Raw genomic sequence first — 17,541 nt, forward strand, 5'->3', positions numbered from 1 at the left:
AATGAGCTGGAAGTAAATATAAATTCACTGCTGATAAAATTTACTGATGACACACAGATTGGCAGAGTGGTGTATAATGATGTGGAGAGGGCAGTCATACAGATCTGGATTTCTTGATAGGCAGGACTCATTCAAACAAAATGCATTTTAAAATAGCCAACTGCAAGGTCATACATCTAGGAATAAAGAATGCTGTGATTTTGAAAAGGATCTAGCAATCATACTGAGCAAACAACTGAACCTGAACCCGCTGTGCAATGCTGTGGCAAAAATGACAAATGCAACCTTGGATGTATAAACAGAAGAGTAGCGAATAGGTATAGGGAAATGATTTTATTTCTGTTTATGGCACAGTTAGGACCGATACTGGACTATTGCATATAGTTCTGGTGTGTCCATTTTAAAAAGGATGATGAAAAATTGCAGAGAGTGTGCTTAAGAGCCATCAAAATGATTCAACGACCAGAGTCTTACAGTGAGAGACTTAAACAGCTCATTGTGTTTAGTTTATCAAGAAGAAGACTGAGAAGAGACTTGATTACAGTGTATAAGTACCTTCACAGGAAGAAAAGAGTGGGCACTAAAGGGCTCGTTAATAAAGAAAGGCATAACAAGAACCAATGGCTAGATGTTAAAGCCAGACAAATTCAAATTAGAAATAAGGCATAACAGTGAGGGTGATTAACTATTGGAACAAACTACCATGGGAAGTGGTGAATTCTCCATCTTGAAGTTTTCATATCAAGACTAGATGCCTTGCTGGAATTTATGCTTCAGTCAAACACAAGTTATTGGGCTCAATGTAGGGGTGACTGGAAGAAATTATATGGCCTGAGTCATAATTATATAGCCAGGAGGTCAGACTAGATGATCTAACAATCCCTTCTAGCCTTAAAATCTATTGCATTTAAATTCATTCTTCAGTCTATACCACAGCTAACGAACACAGGTCCAAAGAGAAGTGAGAAACCTCATGGAGGTACCAGGCTAGCTACATACTTAATCAATGTTAACTATCCTGACAAACTCCAAAGAGGTCAGTAGAATTATACTGACACAGAATTTGCCCTGGTATATTTTACAGAATCTGTTTTTTTTTGTTTAAATTTTGTAATAAAATGTGCATCCATCTCACTACAACACTTTTCTGTGGCATGTGGGAACAGGAATTCATGAATGACAGAGATGTGGTTGTACCATATTTGGGCTGGAATTTTCAAAAGTGCCCCAGTGACTTAGGGGCATATCTCATTGAAAGTCAAAGGGACTTGTGCTCTTCATCACTTTGCTGTTTTTGGACCATCCTACACCAAAAGCCCATGGAAGTCAATGGGAGTCTTTGATTTACCCTTAATCTACAATGAGATTATGATTGGCAGATATATGGCTCAGTCTGGACCCACATTGAGTAAAGTCAGTTATCAAATAGACATGAAGTGAATGCAGTACTGGCTTGGAGTTGAATGGGCAGAACTTCATGTTATAGGGTGGAGAGACAATAGCTCTTCTCCTGACAATGCTGATGCAAATGAACCTGGAATTCAGTACAGGGCAACTCCCTGTCAAGAAAACTGACAGTGTGAGAGAGTTCAGAGAAAAAGCAACAGAAATAATACTGGAGTTCTTGAGTTGACTTCGACTGAAGGAACTAATTACCTATAGCTAAGAGGTGGCTCCTGGAAAACAAAATCGTCTATGGATATCTGCAGGACGATAGCACCATGGAGAGAGCTATTATTAAGGCTGGTCTGAGGAGGTATAACTAGGAGTCGATTCCTGAAACTAAAGGTTAGATTGATCTTATTATTTGCATTACGTAGCACCTAGGAGTCCTAGTCATGGACCATGACCCCGTGTACTAAGTGCTGTACAAACCCTCAACTCAAAGATGACCCCTGCCCCAAAGAATCTTTTAGGCTCAGTCCTCTGTCCTTCGCTGTCATCTCTCTGCCCATTTAGTCACAGAAGGCAGGACAGACTGGGCACACAGTCCTTGCTCTTCCCCTCTGCTCCCCTAGCTCCGATCAGAGTAGGTCTATGCAGCTGTGCAGGTCGCTTTGGAAATCAGGCTGTCCATTTTGGTGCCTAGATGTGGACCCAGAAGCTGAAACTTTAGGCACCTAATTTTGAAAATCTCAGACAATGACTCTACTCCCTATTCTGTTATCGCATGCTGTGTGACACTGGGCAAGTTGTTTAACCTCTCCGGGTTTACTTATCCTCCAATTTGTACCAGTGGCTTTAATGGAGCTATTTTTGATTTACCTCAACTGAGATGAGAAGCAATTATGCTCTGTGCCTCAGCTTCCCCATCTGCAAAATTGGGATCAAACCATTTCCCTACTTGACAGTGGTCATGTGAGGATAAATTCATTAATGTTTGTCAGACACAATAGCGATGGAGGCCAGATACCTGGACATAAAGGCATGGTAGATTAAATATGGTTTAAGAAGAAACTAAAAAGAAGAAATCTATGCACATGAGGCTGGAGACTGTTCTTTGTATATTGGGCAAATATGAACTGTAAAACAAATGCATTCAGTAAATATGTGAAAAAAATGTTAAGTTTTTAAATGCCTTTGTAAGACACAAATTAATTAAATTTAATGTAATATACTGTCCCCCGCCTGACAATTTACTTTCGCTAAGTGATAAAGAAGTAGTTGTGAGTGTTTAACCTGCATCAAAGACAAAACCAATTTAACTCCTTTCACTTAGCTTGCTTTGGCAGTACAGATCAGCACCACACAGCCAGAGAGTGGGCATTTTTTTGTTTGTTTGCAAAACAAATATTGTAAGTAGATCTTAATGCACTGGCAATGTGTTATTGCCCTGGTAATGGTCCAAAGCATTAATATATACTTGAGAAAGTACATTTCCTTTCCAGATGGCAAAGGTTGGCTCAGAAATTATACTCAGTAATTGAATAATGAATTGACTTTGATATGCAAGCAAAGAGCCTATGCTGAGGATTGCATCAGGGTTAGGAGATGCACACCGGTCCCCTTAATAAGCACAATGCACAGGAAACTAACGAGGGACCTGATTAAAAGTCTTAGAGACAGACCATAATATTAGTAATTCCGCTGTACCAGAAGTCCATTGAAAAGCAGAAAATAGTGGAACCCTCCCAATACAGTTTATAATGGACCAGATTCTGCTACTCAGCACCTTTCTCTGCAAGAATTCCCATTGGTGAGGTAGGAGGGCAGATCCTAGTCCTCTCATGTTGCTCTCTATATGATTTTATAAAAAAATATGCTAATTAGTGTGAATATAATGTAACTGGAATATGCTTTATGCAAAAGGACTCTTGTAAGGTACCATTACAAAGCTTATAACTCTATTTTATAAATGGGGGAGGAATAGCTCAGTGGGTTGAGCATTAGCCTGCTAAACCCAGGGTTATGAGTTCTATTTTAAGGGGGACATTTAGGAAACGGGGGTAAATATCTGCCTGGGTACTAGTCTTGCTTAAAGCAAGGAGCTGGACTAAACAACCTCCTCAGGTTCTTTCCAACCACAATATTCTATGGTTCTATCACTTTTGTATCTGAAACTAAAAATATAAAATATAACTCTGAGGGTCTATTGTAATTATGCAAAGTGTGGGCCACTAATGGTGGTTTGGAATCTTGATGGCCCCATTAACCAGGACAATTGTCCGTAGCTGGCTCTATTCAACTTGTAAGTCTGTATACCTGTGCACTGGCAAGTGGGTAATGAAGTCTAACAGTGACATATGATCATGTCACCTGAACTGGAATCCATCTTTAACCTAGTGCTTTTCCATTGAGAAGGAGGGGTGGGAACCCAGAGAGGGACAAAGGATTCCTCGCTTATGCAAAAGATATATAAGTGGGTGGAACAGAACAAAGGTGGGCAGCCATTATGAGGAATCCCCTAGCTGCCACCTGAGGTGGAACAAGGGTTGTACCAGGTGAAGGGATTGTGCCCAGACTAGGAAGGCATCCAGTCAGTGAAAGAAACTTATTCAAACATCTCTGCAGGTGAGATTTTTATCTGTATTCAGTTTTATTACTGTATTAGGCTTAGACTGGTGTGTTTTATTTTATTTTACTTTGTAATTCACTTTGTTCTGTTTGTTATTACTTGGAACCACTTAAATCCTACTTTCTGTATTTAATAAAATCACTTTTTACTTACTAATTGACCCAGAGTATGTATTAATACCTGGGGGGGGAGGTAAACAGCTGTGCATATCTCTCTATCAGTGTTATAGAAGGTGAACAATTTATGAGTTTACCCTGTATTGGCTTTATACAGGGTAAAATGGATTTATTTGGGGTTTGGACCCCATTGGGAGTTGGGCATCTGATTGTTAAAGACTGGAACACTTCTGTAAGCTGTTTTCAGTTATGTCTGCAGTTTTGGGGCATGTGGTTCAGACCCTGGGTCTGTGTTGGAGCAGACTGGCATGTTTGGCTCAACAAGACAAGGTGCTGGAGTCCCAAGCTGGCAGGGAAAGCAGGGGCAGAAGTAATCTTGGCACATTAAGTTGGCAGTTCCCAAGGGGGTTTCTGTGACCCAACCCATCACAAGCACCTAATTCCACAAGTCATGCCATTGTCTCCAATGGGATTATATGTGGAGTTAGGTATTATCTAATATGAACAAGGGAATCAAAATATAACTAAGTAATAATACTTGGTAAGCATGATGGCTGGGCAAAGAAAGGCCAGTGACAATAATAAATCTTTGAACCTTTGCCTAACTCTTAGAATCAAACTCTCAATAAATCTTTGAGCTTTTTAAAATGTTCAGATCAGTCAATTTCCCTTCCAGTTTTCATCTTGGAACAGAAGGAGACGATTCTGTAGACATCTTGTAAGAAAGCCTGCTCTCATGAGATTCTCAGCCTAGGTTTTCAAACACATGAGGCTCAGATGAGCACGTGAACTTCTGGATGCTTATCTGAACTGAAACCTAACTGCAGCCTTTTGGAGCTTCACTCATCCCTAGCGGCTATGTCCAATCTCAGCGGGTGAGGAATTGTAGATGCGACATCACGCCCCTTTGAAAATGAACTGCATTTAACTCACATGTGCTAGTCGATCAAATCTGGCAAAGAGTTCATTCAGCATTCGGACCAGCTCCTGTGCTGACAAGGTTGTGGAGAGGTTGGTGAAACCTTTAACATCTGCAAAAAGAATGCTAAACAAAGAAAGGGAAAGGATATTAATATTTCAGTCCATTTCTGCCAGTAATTGGCATGATAAATACAAATAGTAATCCTGTGTATAGTGATTAGTATGGACTCTGCATATGTGAAAAAGCAAGAGGCAAATAGCCAATGTCTGGCCAGGGTGTAATTTAAGGAGAGTGGGAAACTCATTAGCTCAGACACAGGAAGGGTACATTTTAATGTTATTCTGTCTTTGTTGTGGGTCTTACTCACTGGACTATTTGCAGTACAAAGAACTAGTATTAAAAGTACTAAAATATGAGCACAAAAGTACTAAAAAACTGCTTCATAAAAGAATGTTACACTAATTATAGGCTCTTTCATCAGACGATCTCATATCACTTGCAAAGCACTAACTAAACCTTTATATTTAGCATAATTACCCCATTTTATGAGTGAGGAGACAGAGACACAAGGGGGTTAAAGCCCAGATCCTCAGAGATAGTTAGGTGTCTAATGCCCATTGAAATCAATGGGAATTAGACACCTAAATACCTTCAAGCACTGGGGCCTAATTGACTTGTCCAAGGTTTTGCAGCAAGTCAGGGTGGCAGAGCTGGGAACGGAGGGTACAGAGAATGGTCTAATGGATAGAGCACTACTCTGGGACTTGGGAGACCTGGGGCCAACTTCTGGGTCAGCCACAGACTTCCTGTGTGACCCACAGAGGTGTTGTGATGATAAAATCCATTAATGATTGTGAGGTGCTCAGATGCTATGGTGATGAGGGCCATATAAGTTGATAGACAGAAACCCAGAAGTCTTGACTTCCAGTCTTCAGCCACTAGTTGACTCTGTTCCTCAATATACAAAGTGGAGCTTGTCTGTGTACACTGCCTTTCTTTCTGTGGGGTGCAATGACAGCTTGACACATTCATCCTTTGAGGCAGGTCTTCAGGTCTAGCAAAATTCTGCTCAGTGCTAGACTCACATGGGGGAACATAGGTTACTTTATGACTCTCCAGTGCTGGGGCTCTCAGCCCTGCTCTGATATGTGCTCAGGAGCCAACATCCCAAAGGACCATTTCAGCAACCAGATACTGACAGAGCAAAAAAAGGATGGACCCCTGCCCCTATTCCTACAATAACAACAACCTTACATTTAAGTGTGTGGGGAGGGAAAAGGCTTTAACAGTGCTTAGGCACGCACAGACACACATACTCAAATAGTCTGTTGTACCTAAGGCTATGTCTACACTACAACCTATGTTGGCATAACTTATGTCACTCCGGGGTTTGAAAAAAACACCACCGATCAACATAAGTGCTCCTGTGCACAGTGCTTCTCCTGACGACACAGCTTGTGCCATTCACAGAGGTGGTTTTATTATGCCAACAGTTTTCTCCCATCGGCATAGAGCAGGGGTCGGCAACCTTTCAGAAGTGGTGTGCCGAGTCTTCATTTAGTCACTTTAATTTAAGGTTTTGACTGCTGGTAATACACTTTAATGTTTTTTAGAAGGTCTCTGTCTATAAGTCTATATTATATAACTAAACTAGTGTTGTATTGTAAAATAAACAAGGTTTTCAAAATGTTTAAGAAGCTTAATTTAAAACTAAACTAAAATGTTGATCTTATGCTGCCGGCCCACTCAGCCCGCTGCTGGTCTGGGGTTCCGTTTACCTAGGCTGGCAGTGGGCTGAGTGGGGCCTGCGGTCGAGACTCCAGCTGGGAAGGGTCTGGTAGCCAGAACCCCAGACTGTCAGCGGGCTGTGCGGTGCCAGCGGCCGGGACCCCAGACCGGCAGTGGGCTGAGCGGCTCAGCCCACTGCCACTCAGGGGTTCCATCCACTGGCTCCTGCCAGTCGGGATCCCGGCTGCCAGACCCGCTCAGCCCACTGCTGATCTGGGGTCCCAGCCTTGCCCACATACAGTGGGTACCTACCTTCTCCCTGGTTCTGGCCCATTCTCTTCCTCTCTCTGCACTGAGCTGAGGGTGGGAGTGCACTGAGCACAGGGCTGGGGGTGAAGGGTCTGGCCAGGAGCTAGAATAAGGGGGGGAGCTCAGGATTGGGGAGGAGGTTTGGATGTGGGGCACTTACATTGGCAGCTCCCATTTGGTGCGAGGGGTGCAGGTGGGAATGTGGAGGTGGTGGTACAGAAGTTCCCGTTTGGTACTCCAGGTGTTGGTGAGAATGTGGGGAGTGCAAGAGTCAGGATGTGGGGGGTTCATGGGGTGGGGAGCTGGGTATGTGTGGGGGGGGTTGCAAGAGTCAGAGAAGAGGGTTGGGGGCATGTGAGGTGGGTGCAGGTGTCAGGGAGGGGGGGCTGGGTATGTGTGGAGGTGCCAGAGTCAGGGCTGGGGTCGTGGTGGGGGAGTGAAGGAGTCAAGCAGAGGGCTGGGTGTGTATGAGGGGGGTGCAAGTGTCAGGGCAGGATGGGGCTGGGTATGTGTGGGGGTGCCAGAGTCAGGGCTGGGGTCATGAGGGTGTGTGCGAACGAGTCAAGCAGAGAGCTGGGTGTGTATGAGGGGAGTATAGGGTTCAGGGCAGGGGCCTGGGGTGTGTGTGGGGCACAGAGCTCGGGGCATGAGCCTCGGGTGGGGGTGCGGGACTGCAGGGATCAGGGCAGAGGTCTGGAGGGGGGGTCAGGGCAGAGGGCTGGGGTGTGGGGGGGGATTAGGGCAGAGGGCTGGGTGTGTGGGGAGGGTCAGGGCAGAGGGCTGGGGTGTGGGGGGGGATTAGGGCAGAGGGCTGGGTGTGTGGGGAGGGTCAGGGCAGAGGGCTGGGGTGTGGGGGGGGATTAGGGCAGAGGGCTGGGTGTGTGGGGAGGGTCAGGACAGAGGGCTGGGTGTCCGGGGGTCAGGGTAGAGGGCTGGGTGTTTGTGAGGGAGGTTAGGGCAGAGAGCTGGAGAGGATATGCCTCTATTCCACCCCCCCCCCCAAGGCCTTGCCCCTGCTTCTTCTCTGCCTCCGCTGGGAGCAGCGAGCACTCTGACTCTGACTCGGCCGGCAGGGAGGGAGGGATGGAGAGGCGGAGGTGGGACAGGAACCCAGCACACTGTTGGAAGAGGCAGGGGAGCCGTCAGGACCAAGCTTCTCCCCCTGCCTCTTGACCCTGCCCCCGCAGAGAGGGGGAGTGGGAAGCAGAGGACGGAGAAGAGCGGGCTGGGCCAGGCTGGGAAGGATTTTTAATGGCACGCTGCTGCCTGCCATTAAAAATCGGCTCACGTGCCGTCTTTGGCACACATGCCATAGGTTGCTGACCCCTGGCATAGAGTGTCTTCATCAGATGTGCTGCAGCGGCGCATCTCCATCAATACAGCTGCACCACTGCGGCATTGTATGTATAGATGTGGCCATAGATGCAGAATAAGAATTTCCCTCCAATTTCTGATCTAAGTATACCAAAGCACAGAATTTGGAAGACAAAAACAAAAGACAAGGAAAGCAAGGATTTATTTGGAGAAGAAAGTAAAATTCAATATGGAGTGTTTCAACTTGGCCCAGAACGGCAAATAATTTGAAGCAGGCGTCATTAAAACTTTATAGTAAAATAACAATCAGTGGTGCAGCTTGAGATTTAGCAAAAAGTAACCCAGCTGAAGAGCTTCAGTATGTTTGTTGAATAACTAAATGCTACATCCTGACTGATGCAAAAATCAGATTATGATCAGGAAGAAGGTAAAATGTGGCTAAGGATAATTCATTGCTTCCCTAGACGCAAAAACTAATAAAGAAATTGGATGATGGTTACTAAGAGGCTGAAAACCTAAAGTAGGACTTCTCCGAGTAGGTTCTACTGGGGCTCACATAAAAAAGTGGTGGTGGGGGGAAACATAAGTAATCAAACAGGAATGAATATTAGAAATTAACCTAAAATATATTGAAATATTTAAAAATCTAACATTTTTATTCCTGATTATCATGATATTTTTACTACATATTTCAAGGAAAAACCCAGTGGGATCTAATTTCAGAGATGCTGAGCACCTGAACATCTCCCTGGCTTCAATAGTTGTTGGAGCACCGCATGGGGAGGTGCTCTGGTGGACGGGTTGCAGAAGAAGAGGAACATACTTGCACATGTGGTAGCTATGTCTAGGAAATAAATGGTTTTGGCAGGAAATTATTAAAGAGATTCATCTTATGACAGCATGCCAGCATCCTAGAGATCCCCTGACCTGCTTACTTAATGCTCCAGTAAAGGATACACGTTTTCAACAGAATAACAAATTAATTTATTTTTATTGTTAGCAGCTAGATTTTGTATTGCACATTATTGGAAAAACGTGTGCCCTCCTCCTGTGGAATTGTGGGGTAGTAAAATATGGGCTGTCTTGTCATGGGAAAGCTTTCACACCAAGTTTGTATGCAAGAGAAGTGCCCAAAAGAGAATAAGTATTTAGAGGTTTGGTCACCCTTTCAAATGTACTCAGAGGAGGAGGACTCCCAAGGAGGGTGACCACCCATCATGAATTGGGTGGGACGGTCCTGAAATGCAGAGGTCAAGTCCCAATCCCGTGTTGAATGACTCTGGGACAGCATTTGTCCCGGATTCCCTGTGGCACTACTCCGTGCCTGCCCAAGGCAAAGGGTCTCTTCCCAGTGGGGGTAAGGGGGGTTAAATCTGCCCCCTTCTCCTCCTGTCTCCCCCCGTGCCCCACCCCCTGGCCAGGCCAGAAGCCAGAGCTGGGCAGTAGTAAGAGATGCCCAGGGAGCCCAGGCTGCTGTGGGGAGCCCCAGATCCTCCACCTGCCCTAGGTGTCACACCCCAGGGGGCAGGAACATTGGCCGGGGGTTGCTCTCAGGCATCCCAGCCCACTGTCCAGGGCAGGTGGAGCAGCCCAGGCTCCTTTGGCAGCTCTTATCACTGCTCGGCTCCAGTTTCAGGGGTGGAGGTTTGGGGGGAAGAGAAGGAGTAGGGGGTGGGGACTTGGTGGAAGAGGAGGTGGCAGGGGCGGGGCCACAGAGGGGGTGGGGTTTATGCATGTGTCTTGCTTTTGCCTTTTGAAAAAGTGGTCACTCTACTCCCCAGCTGGCAAGCCAGAATCTTTAGCCAGGTTCTTTGAATATTCACGGATACTGAATTAGTGATGTATGATGTACTATAATAATGTTTTATTGCAACTTTGCCTTAATACAAAGTTTTCTTTAAAAAAAAACAACCCAGCATTGAATAGTTGAGGTCCCTGTTGGCTCATGCAGAAAGCGACTAATGTTTTAAAGCACCCACGGTTTGCTGTAAAGCAATAAGCATTTTCAAGTGGGAGACAGGTGAAATATTTTCATTCTTCATCTCAAAACCTACAACCCTTTACTATCAGTGTTTAAAAGGTGGAGGTTGCATTACTTAAGTAACAACAATCTGTTCCCCATTTGAATTGTTCTAGAAAATCAGTTACTGTAACAGAGGATGAGAAAGGGCAAAAAACTAGATTTTTTATTTAGTGTTGTGTAAACCTTTTGCAAAGGTTCCTGGTACCTTCAGCCACATCCAATACAATAATATGTGCGGCTTGCTGCCAAGGCCACAGGAGCGGCAGAAAGTCAATTTACACTTTGTAAAAGTTGAACCGGCCCTTCCAAAGTTATATAGGAACTTCATTTAAAATCTAGACAAATGTTTTCCTATTGAATCATATATCTTAATAAGAAGATGTTTATATGATGGGAGTTTGATTACTTTCCTCCTGGTTTGGGACAGACTCACAATAGACATTATGGGCTAAGCTTGATGTTCTAAGCCGGGCGAATCATGTTTGAATCAAAGGGCTTGTCTAGGTAGAGAGCTAGTGTGTGGTGAGCTGAAATATAAATCTACAGCGCATTAGCATGCTGCGTACTAACTGGCTGTGTGGACTCTGTTATTGCACACTAAAAGTTCCATAGTGCACTTTGATCTACTCCAGTGTTTTTCAAACCGTGGGTCGCGCCCCACTACTGGGTCGCGGCATGTAAGGCACTTGGTCGACTTGCAATGGACAGCACTGCTGACTGGGATGTTAAAAATCCCATTGGCGGTGCTGCCCAGATAAGGCAGGCTAGTGGCTGTCTTTTCTGACACCACACTGTGCCATGGAAGAGGCCAGCAGCAGGTCCGGCTCCTAGGCAGGGGGGCCATGGGACTCCACACGCTGCCTCTACCCCGAGCACTGGCTCCGCACAATGGATTTCCGGCCAATGGGAACTTGGGGGAAGGGGATGCACGGAGCCAGACCTGCTGATGCTCACTTCTGGAGCACAGCACGGTCTGCGGTGCACCCCGGCTGCGCCGCTGACCGGGAGCCCCGGAGGTAAGTCCACCCCCCAACCCCACGCCCCAATGTCCTGCCCCAGCCCTGAGCCCCCCAAACCTAGAATCCCTGCTGCATCCCAAACTCCTTGTGACGTTATTGATATAAACCGGGACCATATAGAACATGGGTTGCAACCAAGGTTCTGTAGTGGCACCAAATCCTATGTAAAGGGGGTCATATAAGGTGTCTAAGACCAGGTTACGGGTTACTGGTTATGATTATGCTGTCTGTATGTCTGTATCATTTTCGTAGTTGAAGTTATGAATATTGGCTGTGTACTGTCAAAACTGTGGCCTGTGACTCAGCAGGGTGTGCAGGAAATGGCCCATGTGACTGCAGAACTCCATTTTGCTGTAACTTTCACAGTAGGAACAAAAGTGTCCTTACACCTGGAAAAGCCTATATAAGGTGAAGTGTCTTCAATCCTGCTTCCTACCTCTGGAGGGACTTTGCTACAAACTGAAGCTCTCCACAAAGGACTGAATGACCTATCCCAGAAGGGGATGTATTCCAGAGACTAGATTTGAACCTGCAGTTCATTCCATCACTGCTACAAGCCTGAACTAAGAACTTTGCCATTACTGTATATAATTGATTCCATTTAACCAATTCTAACTCTCATCTCTATCTTTTTTCCTTTTATGAATAAACCTTTAGATTTTAGATTCTAAAGAACTGGCAACAGCGTGATTTGTGGATAAGATCTGATGTGTATATTGACCTGGGTCTGGGGCTTGGTCCTTTGGGATCCAGAGAACCTTTTTCTTTTACTGGGGTGTTGGTTTTCATAACCATTCATCCCCAGGACATGTGGAACTGGTGGTGATACTGGGAAACTGGAGTGTCTAAGGAAATTGCTTGTGTGACTTATGGTTAGCCAGTGGGGTGAAACCGAAGTCATTTTTGTCTGGCTGGTTTGGTTTGCCTTAGAGGTGGAAAAACCCCAGCCTTGGGCTGTGACTGCTCTGTTTGAGCAATTGGTCCTGATTTGGCACTCTCAGTTGGGTCTGCCAGAACCACATCATCACACTCCTCATCCCCAGCCTCACCCCAGAGTCTGCACTCCTAACCCAGAACCCCACACCCCAAACCCAGAGCTCCTCCTGCAACCCAAACCCCTCATCCCCAGCCCAGATCCCTGAGCCCCGCCTGCACACCAACCCCCTGCTGCAGCCCTGATTCCCTCAAACCCAGAGCCCCTTCCTGCACCCCGTACCCTTCATCCCTCGCCCCACCCCAGAGTCTGCACCCCCAATCCAGAGCCCTGACTCCCTCCCACATCCCAAACCCCTCATCCCCAGCTCCATTGAGTAGCGGGCATCAACAATTTTTACTCCACCTTGAAATAGCAGTGAGTCAGTGAGCACTGCGGAACTTTTAGTGCATGGTAGCAGGCTCCACATGGACAATTACTGCAAGGCACTAGTGTGCTATAGATTTACTCTCTGTCCATATAGGCAAGCCCAAAGAAGGGAAGAGGCTCTGTACACCCTGGGAGTGAAAGCTAACTATTGTGGTGCAAGTGAACAGTGGTTGTTATTTACTGACTCCCAGTGCTGGCAAATGCATGCAAGAACTATTCCCACACCATCCTTGAGCTGTAGTTTTGTGTCCACTGGATGGAGCAACTTAGAAAAGGGAGAAATAGGAGGAGGAGAAAATAGTCATGAAGAAGCTTCATTGTATGAACACTGCAGAGAAGGGCCACTAATATGAGTTCAGGGCAACCACTTGGTAACCCTACACTTTTGACAGGACCTCCCAGTTTCTCAGCTGATTTGTTAGCTCGCAGGGAACAAGATGTTCTCCTTGAGTAGAAGGAACATAGGGAGGAAAGTTCATGCTGAACTTCCCACCCATTTGTTGGCAAAGCTTGCAGACCCCCACCTTGTGACGCTGTCCCTGAATGGGATCAAATAAAGCTCTGGCACAGTTTAGTAATGAACAAATAAACATTTCTGTGTGTTGCTCCCATGTGCTAAAAAAAGGCAGTGTTCAATTCAGAGAAGGCTCTGAAACACTCATCTGTTCAGGAAAAACAAAACTTCCTGGTATTTCAAATAGCTAATTATTGAATTGATCGAGGGGCAGAAACAAAACAAAACCAAACAAAAATCCAATCCCCTTCTCCCCCCGAAACTGATATCCAGTATGAGCTGAGTTAAAATAAAAGATAGGCACCTTCACTCACCTGACATTCTCATAGCGGTGAATATAGATCTTATGGAACTGGTGCTGCAAGTGCTCATCTTCCACATTGGTCATGTCGTTAATCATCTCCAGTACAACAAATCGAGGTAATACAGAAAGCACCAGCCGTTCCTGAACAAAAGCAAAAAAATACAGGATGGGCCCTTTAGGCTGGGTCTGTGTTAATCGTTCACGGCAAAATGACAGAGCTCTGTATTAGGAACTTATACTGCACATTTAAACTTAAACTGTTTAAGCATTTGAACAGTTTTGCTGGATTAGATCCTCAGTATTAACCTCTTTTTAGAAACTCCAAAAGGAGTGTATAACACTCATATGCACATAATTAGTTAATGTAACTGCAGAGCAATATCTATTAACAAGTTCACGGTGAGGCCTCAATCCTGCTCATCTAGAAGTCAATGGGATAACTCACATGAGTAAGGAGAGCAGGATTTGGCCCCAAATTTGACCTGACAGCAGAAGTTAATGACACAGTATAATATAATGCCTACTTGTGCCATAATCTAAGGGGCAGATACTCGATTGCGGTAAATCAGCATAGCTCCATTGACTTCAGCAGAGCCATGCCAATTTACACTAGCTGAGAATGTTTAGCTGGCACTCACTATAGAGCATATTTAGCTGGCAGGAGCAACCTAAATTGTTTTACTGATTTGGATGTCTGCAAAAGTCTTATGAGCCATCAGCCAGCTTTTGACTCCAGAGTTATCTTCATTAACCTCAATAACAGATGCTGAAGAAGCTGGATACCAGCTATGAATTGATATGTATTTACAATACTCTTCTTACCCAAAGGACCAACTATAGTGGGAGCTTGTTCATGTTTGAGAGGGGGAGGGGAAAACACAAGTTGGCTGCTGGCCTTTGTGTCACTAGTCCTGCTAATTGTGGCAGGGAAGCATGAGACCATAAGTGACAGCTCTTGGCTGAAGTAACAATGCTGACTGGAGTAGTGTTGTCCCCAAGGGCGGCTCTAGCCACCACCAAAGCAAGCAGGTGTTTGGGCCACCCCACTCGCAGGGGCAGCCGCCCACAGGAATCCAGCCTGGGAGCTGAGAACCAACATGGGGCCCTGGGAGCTGTAGTTCCTTCGTTCGCTCCCTGCCTATAGCTTCAGCCCTGGAGCAGGGAAAGAACTACAGTTCCCAGCATCCCCTTGGCCACTATCAACAGGAAAGTGAGGGGGAGGGAGTATGGTAGTTGAAACCTCATGCTGCAGCTTGCTGTGAATGGAGAGCTCACTGCTGGAGTGGGGTGGTACTGTGAATGGGGAACAAGTGTGCCCAAGAAGTAGAAGGCTTTGGCCCAGATATCCCCTTCAGAAGACATCCCCAGACTGGATTACGGGTACTGGTGTGACCTCACCTTGTAGCCCCCACAGAAGGAATTGGGTGGACTAAATGGACAGTGCCCCTCTCTATCTGAAGCCTAGCAAGGGAGGTATGTAGATCCGACTAGAATTTAAAATGAAAAGTAAGGGAGGGGAGGCTTTACTGGACTTGTGCAGCTTTAGATACAGTACCAGGCATGTAGGAGGATTTTCACTTCTGAGCCATGGAAGTAGAAATTGACTTTTCCTTTCCAGATTTAGCTAATATTCAGAAAGGGAATCTAGGACCTGCCTTCCAGATTTGAACACCTCCAAATTCAGGAGTGTTCAAGCTCAATTTGGGCAGCTGTTACTTCATTTCTCCCAAATCAAATGTACTGATCCATTGTAATTTGCTGTAGAAAAAGTAGGATAAAATTGAGCAAGAAATGCTGCCCATTGGTTTTTAGGACTGGAATTGCTATTTTCAACAGCCATTGCCATTTTTTTTTTTTTTTAAGTTTAATTGTTTAAAAGGAAGACAGTGATATTGCATTGGCAAATTCCCCATAGAAACAAAAAGTGGAACAAAAGAATAATAAAGGCACCTCAACTTTTCCTCATTTATGGAGAACAGTCTTATAATATGCATCCAGATATCCTCCAATCACACAAGCTGAAAATTGGTCCACTTCACTGCAGTTCTGTAACCATATGGGAACCAGTCCTGTCTGTGTTCTGTGCACATCCAAAATTCCTGCTGAATAGTCCACCCTGGGAGCAAGTTCCAGTGACCCAGGGCTGGGGTGGAAGGAGGGTGCAGGTGTGTGTCGGGGGGGAGGCCCAGAGCTGGGGCAGCAGGGAGTGCAGGTCAGGGGGGAGAGCCCAGGGATGGGGCAGCAGAGGGGTGCAGGGGGGAGCCCAGGGCTGGGGTGGGGGCAGCCAAAATTTTTTTTGCTTGGGGTGGCAAAAGACCTAGAGTCAGCCCTGGTAGTCCCCCATCACCTCCAACATTGCTCTGTACCTAACAGGCACAATCTGGCTGTAAATGCTTTGTGGGTGGGGGAGTCTGAAGTAGATAGATACAAGAGAGAGAGAGAAAATAACTTATTAACAATAAAGATATAGGGTACAATTTTTAAATGAATCTCACTGATTTAGGAGCCCAAGACCCATGTTTCAAGAGCATCTTAGGCCAAGATTTTCAAAAGTGACTAGTGATTTTAGATGCATTAATTTTGGGGTGCCAAATTTGAGATACATTAAAAAAGCTAGGTTTTCAGAGAGTGTTGAGCACCCAGCCCTTGAAAATTAGTCTCCATTAAGATGCCTCATGTTGAGTTCCCATAGCTAATCACTTTTGAAAACCTTTACATTTTGGTCTTAGGCATGTAGGGGCTCATGTTCCATTGACCTTCACTGAAAATAGAACATGGGCCCCCAGTAGGGTTGCCAGGGTCCAGTTTTCAACTGGAACACTCGGTCGATAAGGAAGCCTGGTGGCTCTGGTTGGCACTGCCGACCAAGCCATTAAAAGTGCGGTCATCAGTGCAGCGGGGCTAAGGCAGGCTCCCTACCTGCCCTGGCTCCGCATTGCTCCTGGAAGTGGCCGCCAGGTCCCTGTAGTCCATAGATGCTGGGGCAGCCAGGGACTGGGATGCTCCATGCACTGCCCCTACCCCGAGTACTGGCTCCGCAGCTCTTGTTGGCTGAGAAGCACGACCAATGGGAGTTGCAGGGGGCAGCGCCTGTGGGTGCAAAGACCACATGCATTGCGCATAGTTGCCTGGCCACCCATGTGCCTAGAGGCTGCAGGGACCTGGCAGCCACTTCCTCTGAGCCATGGTAAGCGTCGCTGGGAACCTGCACCCCAACTCCTTGGTCCAGCCCAGAGCCCCCTCCTGCACTCCAAACCCCTCATCCCCAGTTCCACCCCAGAGCCCATATCTCCAGTTGGAGCCCTCATCCCAAGCCACGCCCCAGCCCGGAGCCCCCTCCTGAACCCCAAGCCCCTAATACCTGGCCCTTCCCGAGAGCCTGCACCCCCAGACCAGAGCCCATACCCTTTCCCAACCCCAACCCACTACCTCAGCCCGGTGAAAGTGAGTGAGCGTGGAGAATAGTAAGCGACGGAGGGAGAGGGGGATGGAGTGAGCAGGGGCAAGGGCTTCAGAGGAGTGGGGCAGGGGTGAGGCAGGGGTATTTGGTTTGTGTGATTAGAAAGTTGGCAACCCTAGCCCCAAATCACTTAAGCACTTTTGAAAATTTTACCCATAATCTCAGAAAGTAAGCCTAACCGTGTAATCAACAATGTTCAATGCTAACTAGTCCACTAACTGCTCTTGGTAAAAACAACTGAACACACTCAGCATTAAATATTAATAATTTTTAGACTGACCTAATTGACTAGGAACACTTAGGAACACTTGACTAAGTGACTAGGAACACTTAGGAGCACTTCAACCTCCCTGGCCACACTATAGCAGACCTTAAGGTGGCCATCCTGCAGCAAAAAAACTTCAGGACCAGACTTCAAAGAGAAACTGCTGAGCTCCAGTTCATCTGCAAATTT

At 46.1% G+C, this 17,541-nt stretch overlaps 1 protein-coding gene across 1 annotated transcript in view; it reads right to left on the reverse strand.

Annotated features, from left to right (window-relative positions):
- ADCY8 (adenylate cyclase 8) overlaps positions 1-17,541 on the reverse strand; it is a 190,767-nt gene that overhangs the window by 93,268 nt on the left and 79,958 nt on the right. The window contains exons 3-4 of the mRNA XM_032777553.2: positions 13,638-13,768; positions 5,065-5,176 (exon numbers count right to left, since the gene is read on the reverse strand). Of these exons, the coding sequence (XP_032633444.1) occupies positions 5,065-5,176; positions 13,638-13,768 (243 nt within the window). The remainder of the gene's footprint in view (positions 1-5,064; positions 5,177-13,637; positions 13,769-17,541) is intronic.

This window comes from Chelonoidis abingdonii, chromosome 2 (genome assembly GCF_003597395.2).
Source record: "Chelonoidis abingdonii isolate Lonesome George chromosome 2, CheloAbing_2.0, whole genome shotgun sequence".
NCBI lineage: Eukaryota > Metazoa > Chordata > Testudines > Testudinidae > Chelonoidis > Chelonoidis abingdonii.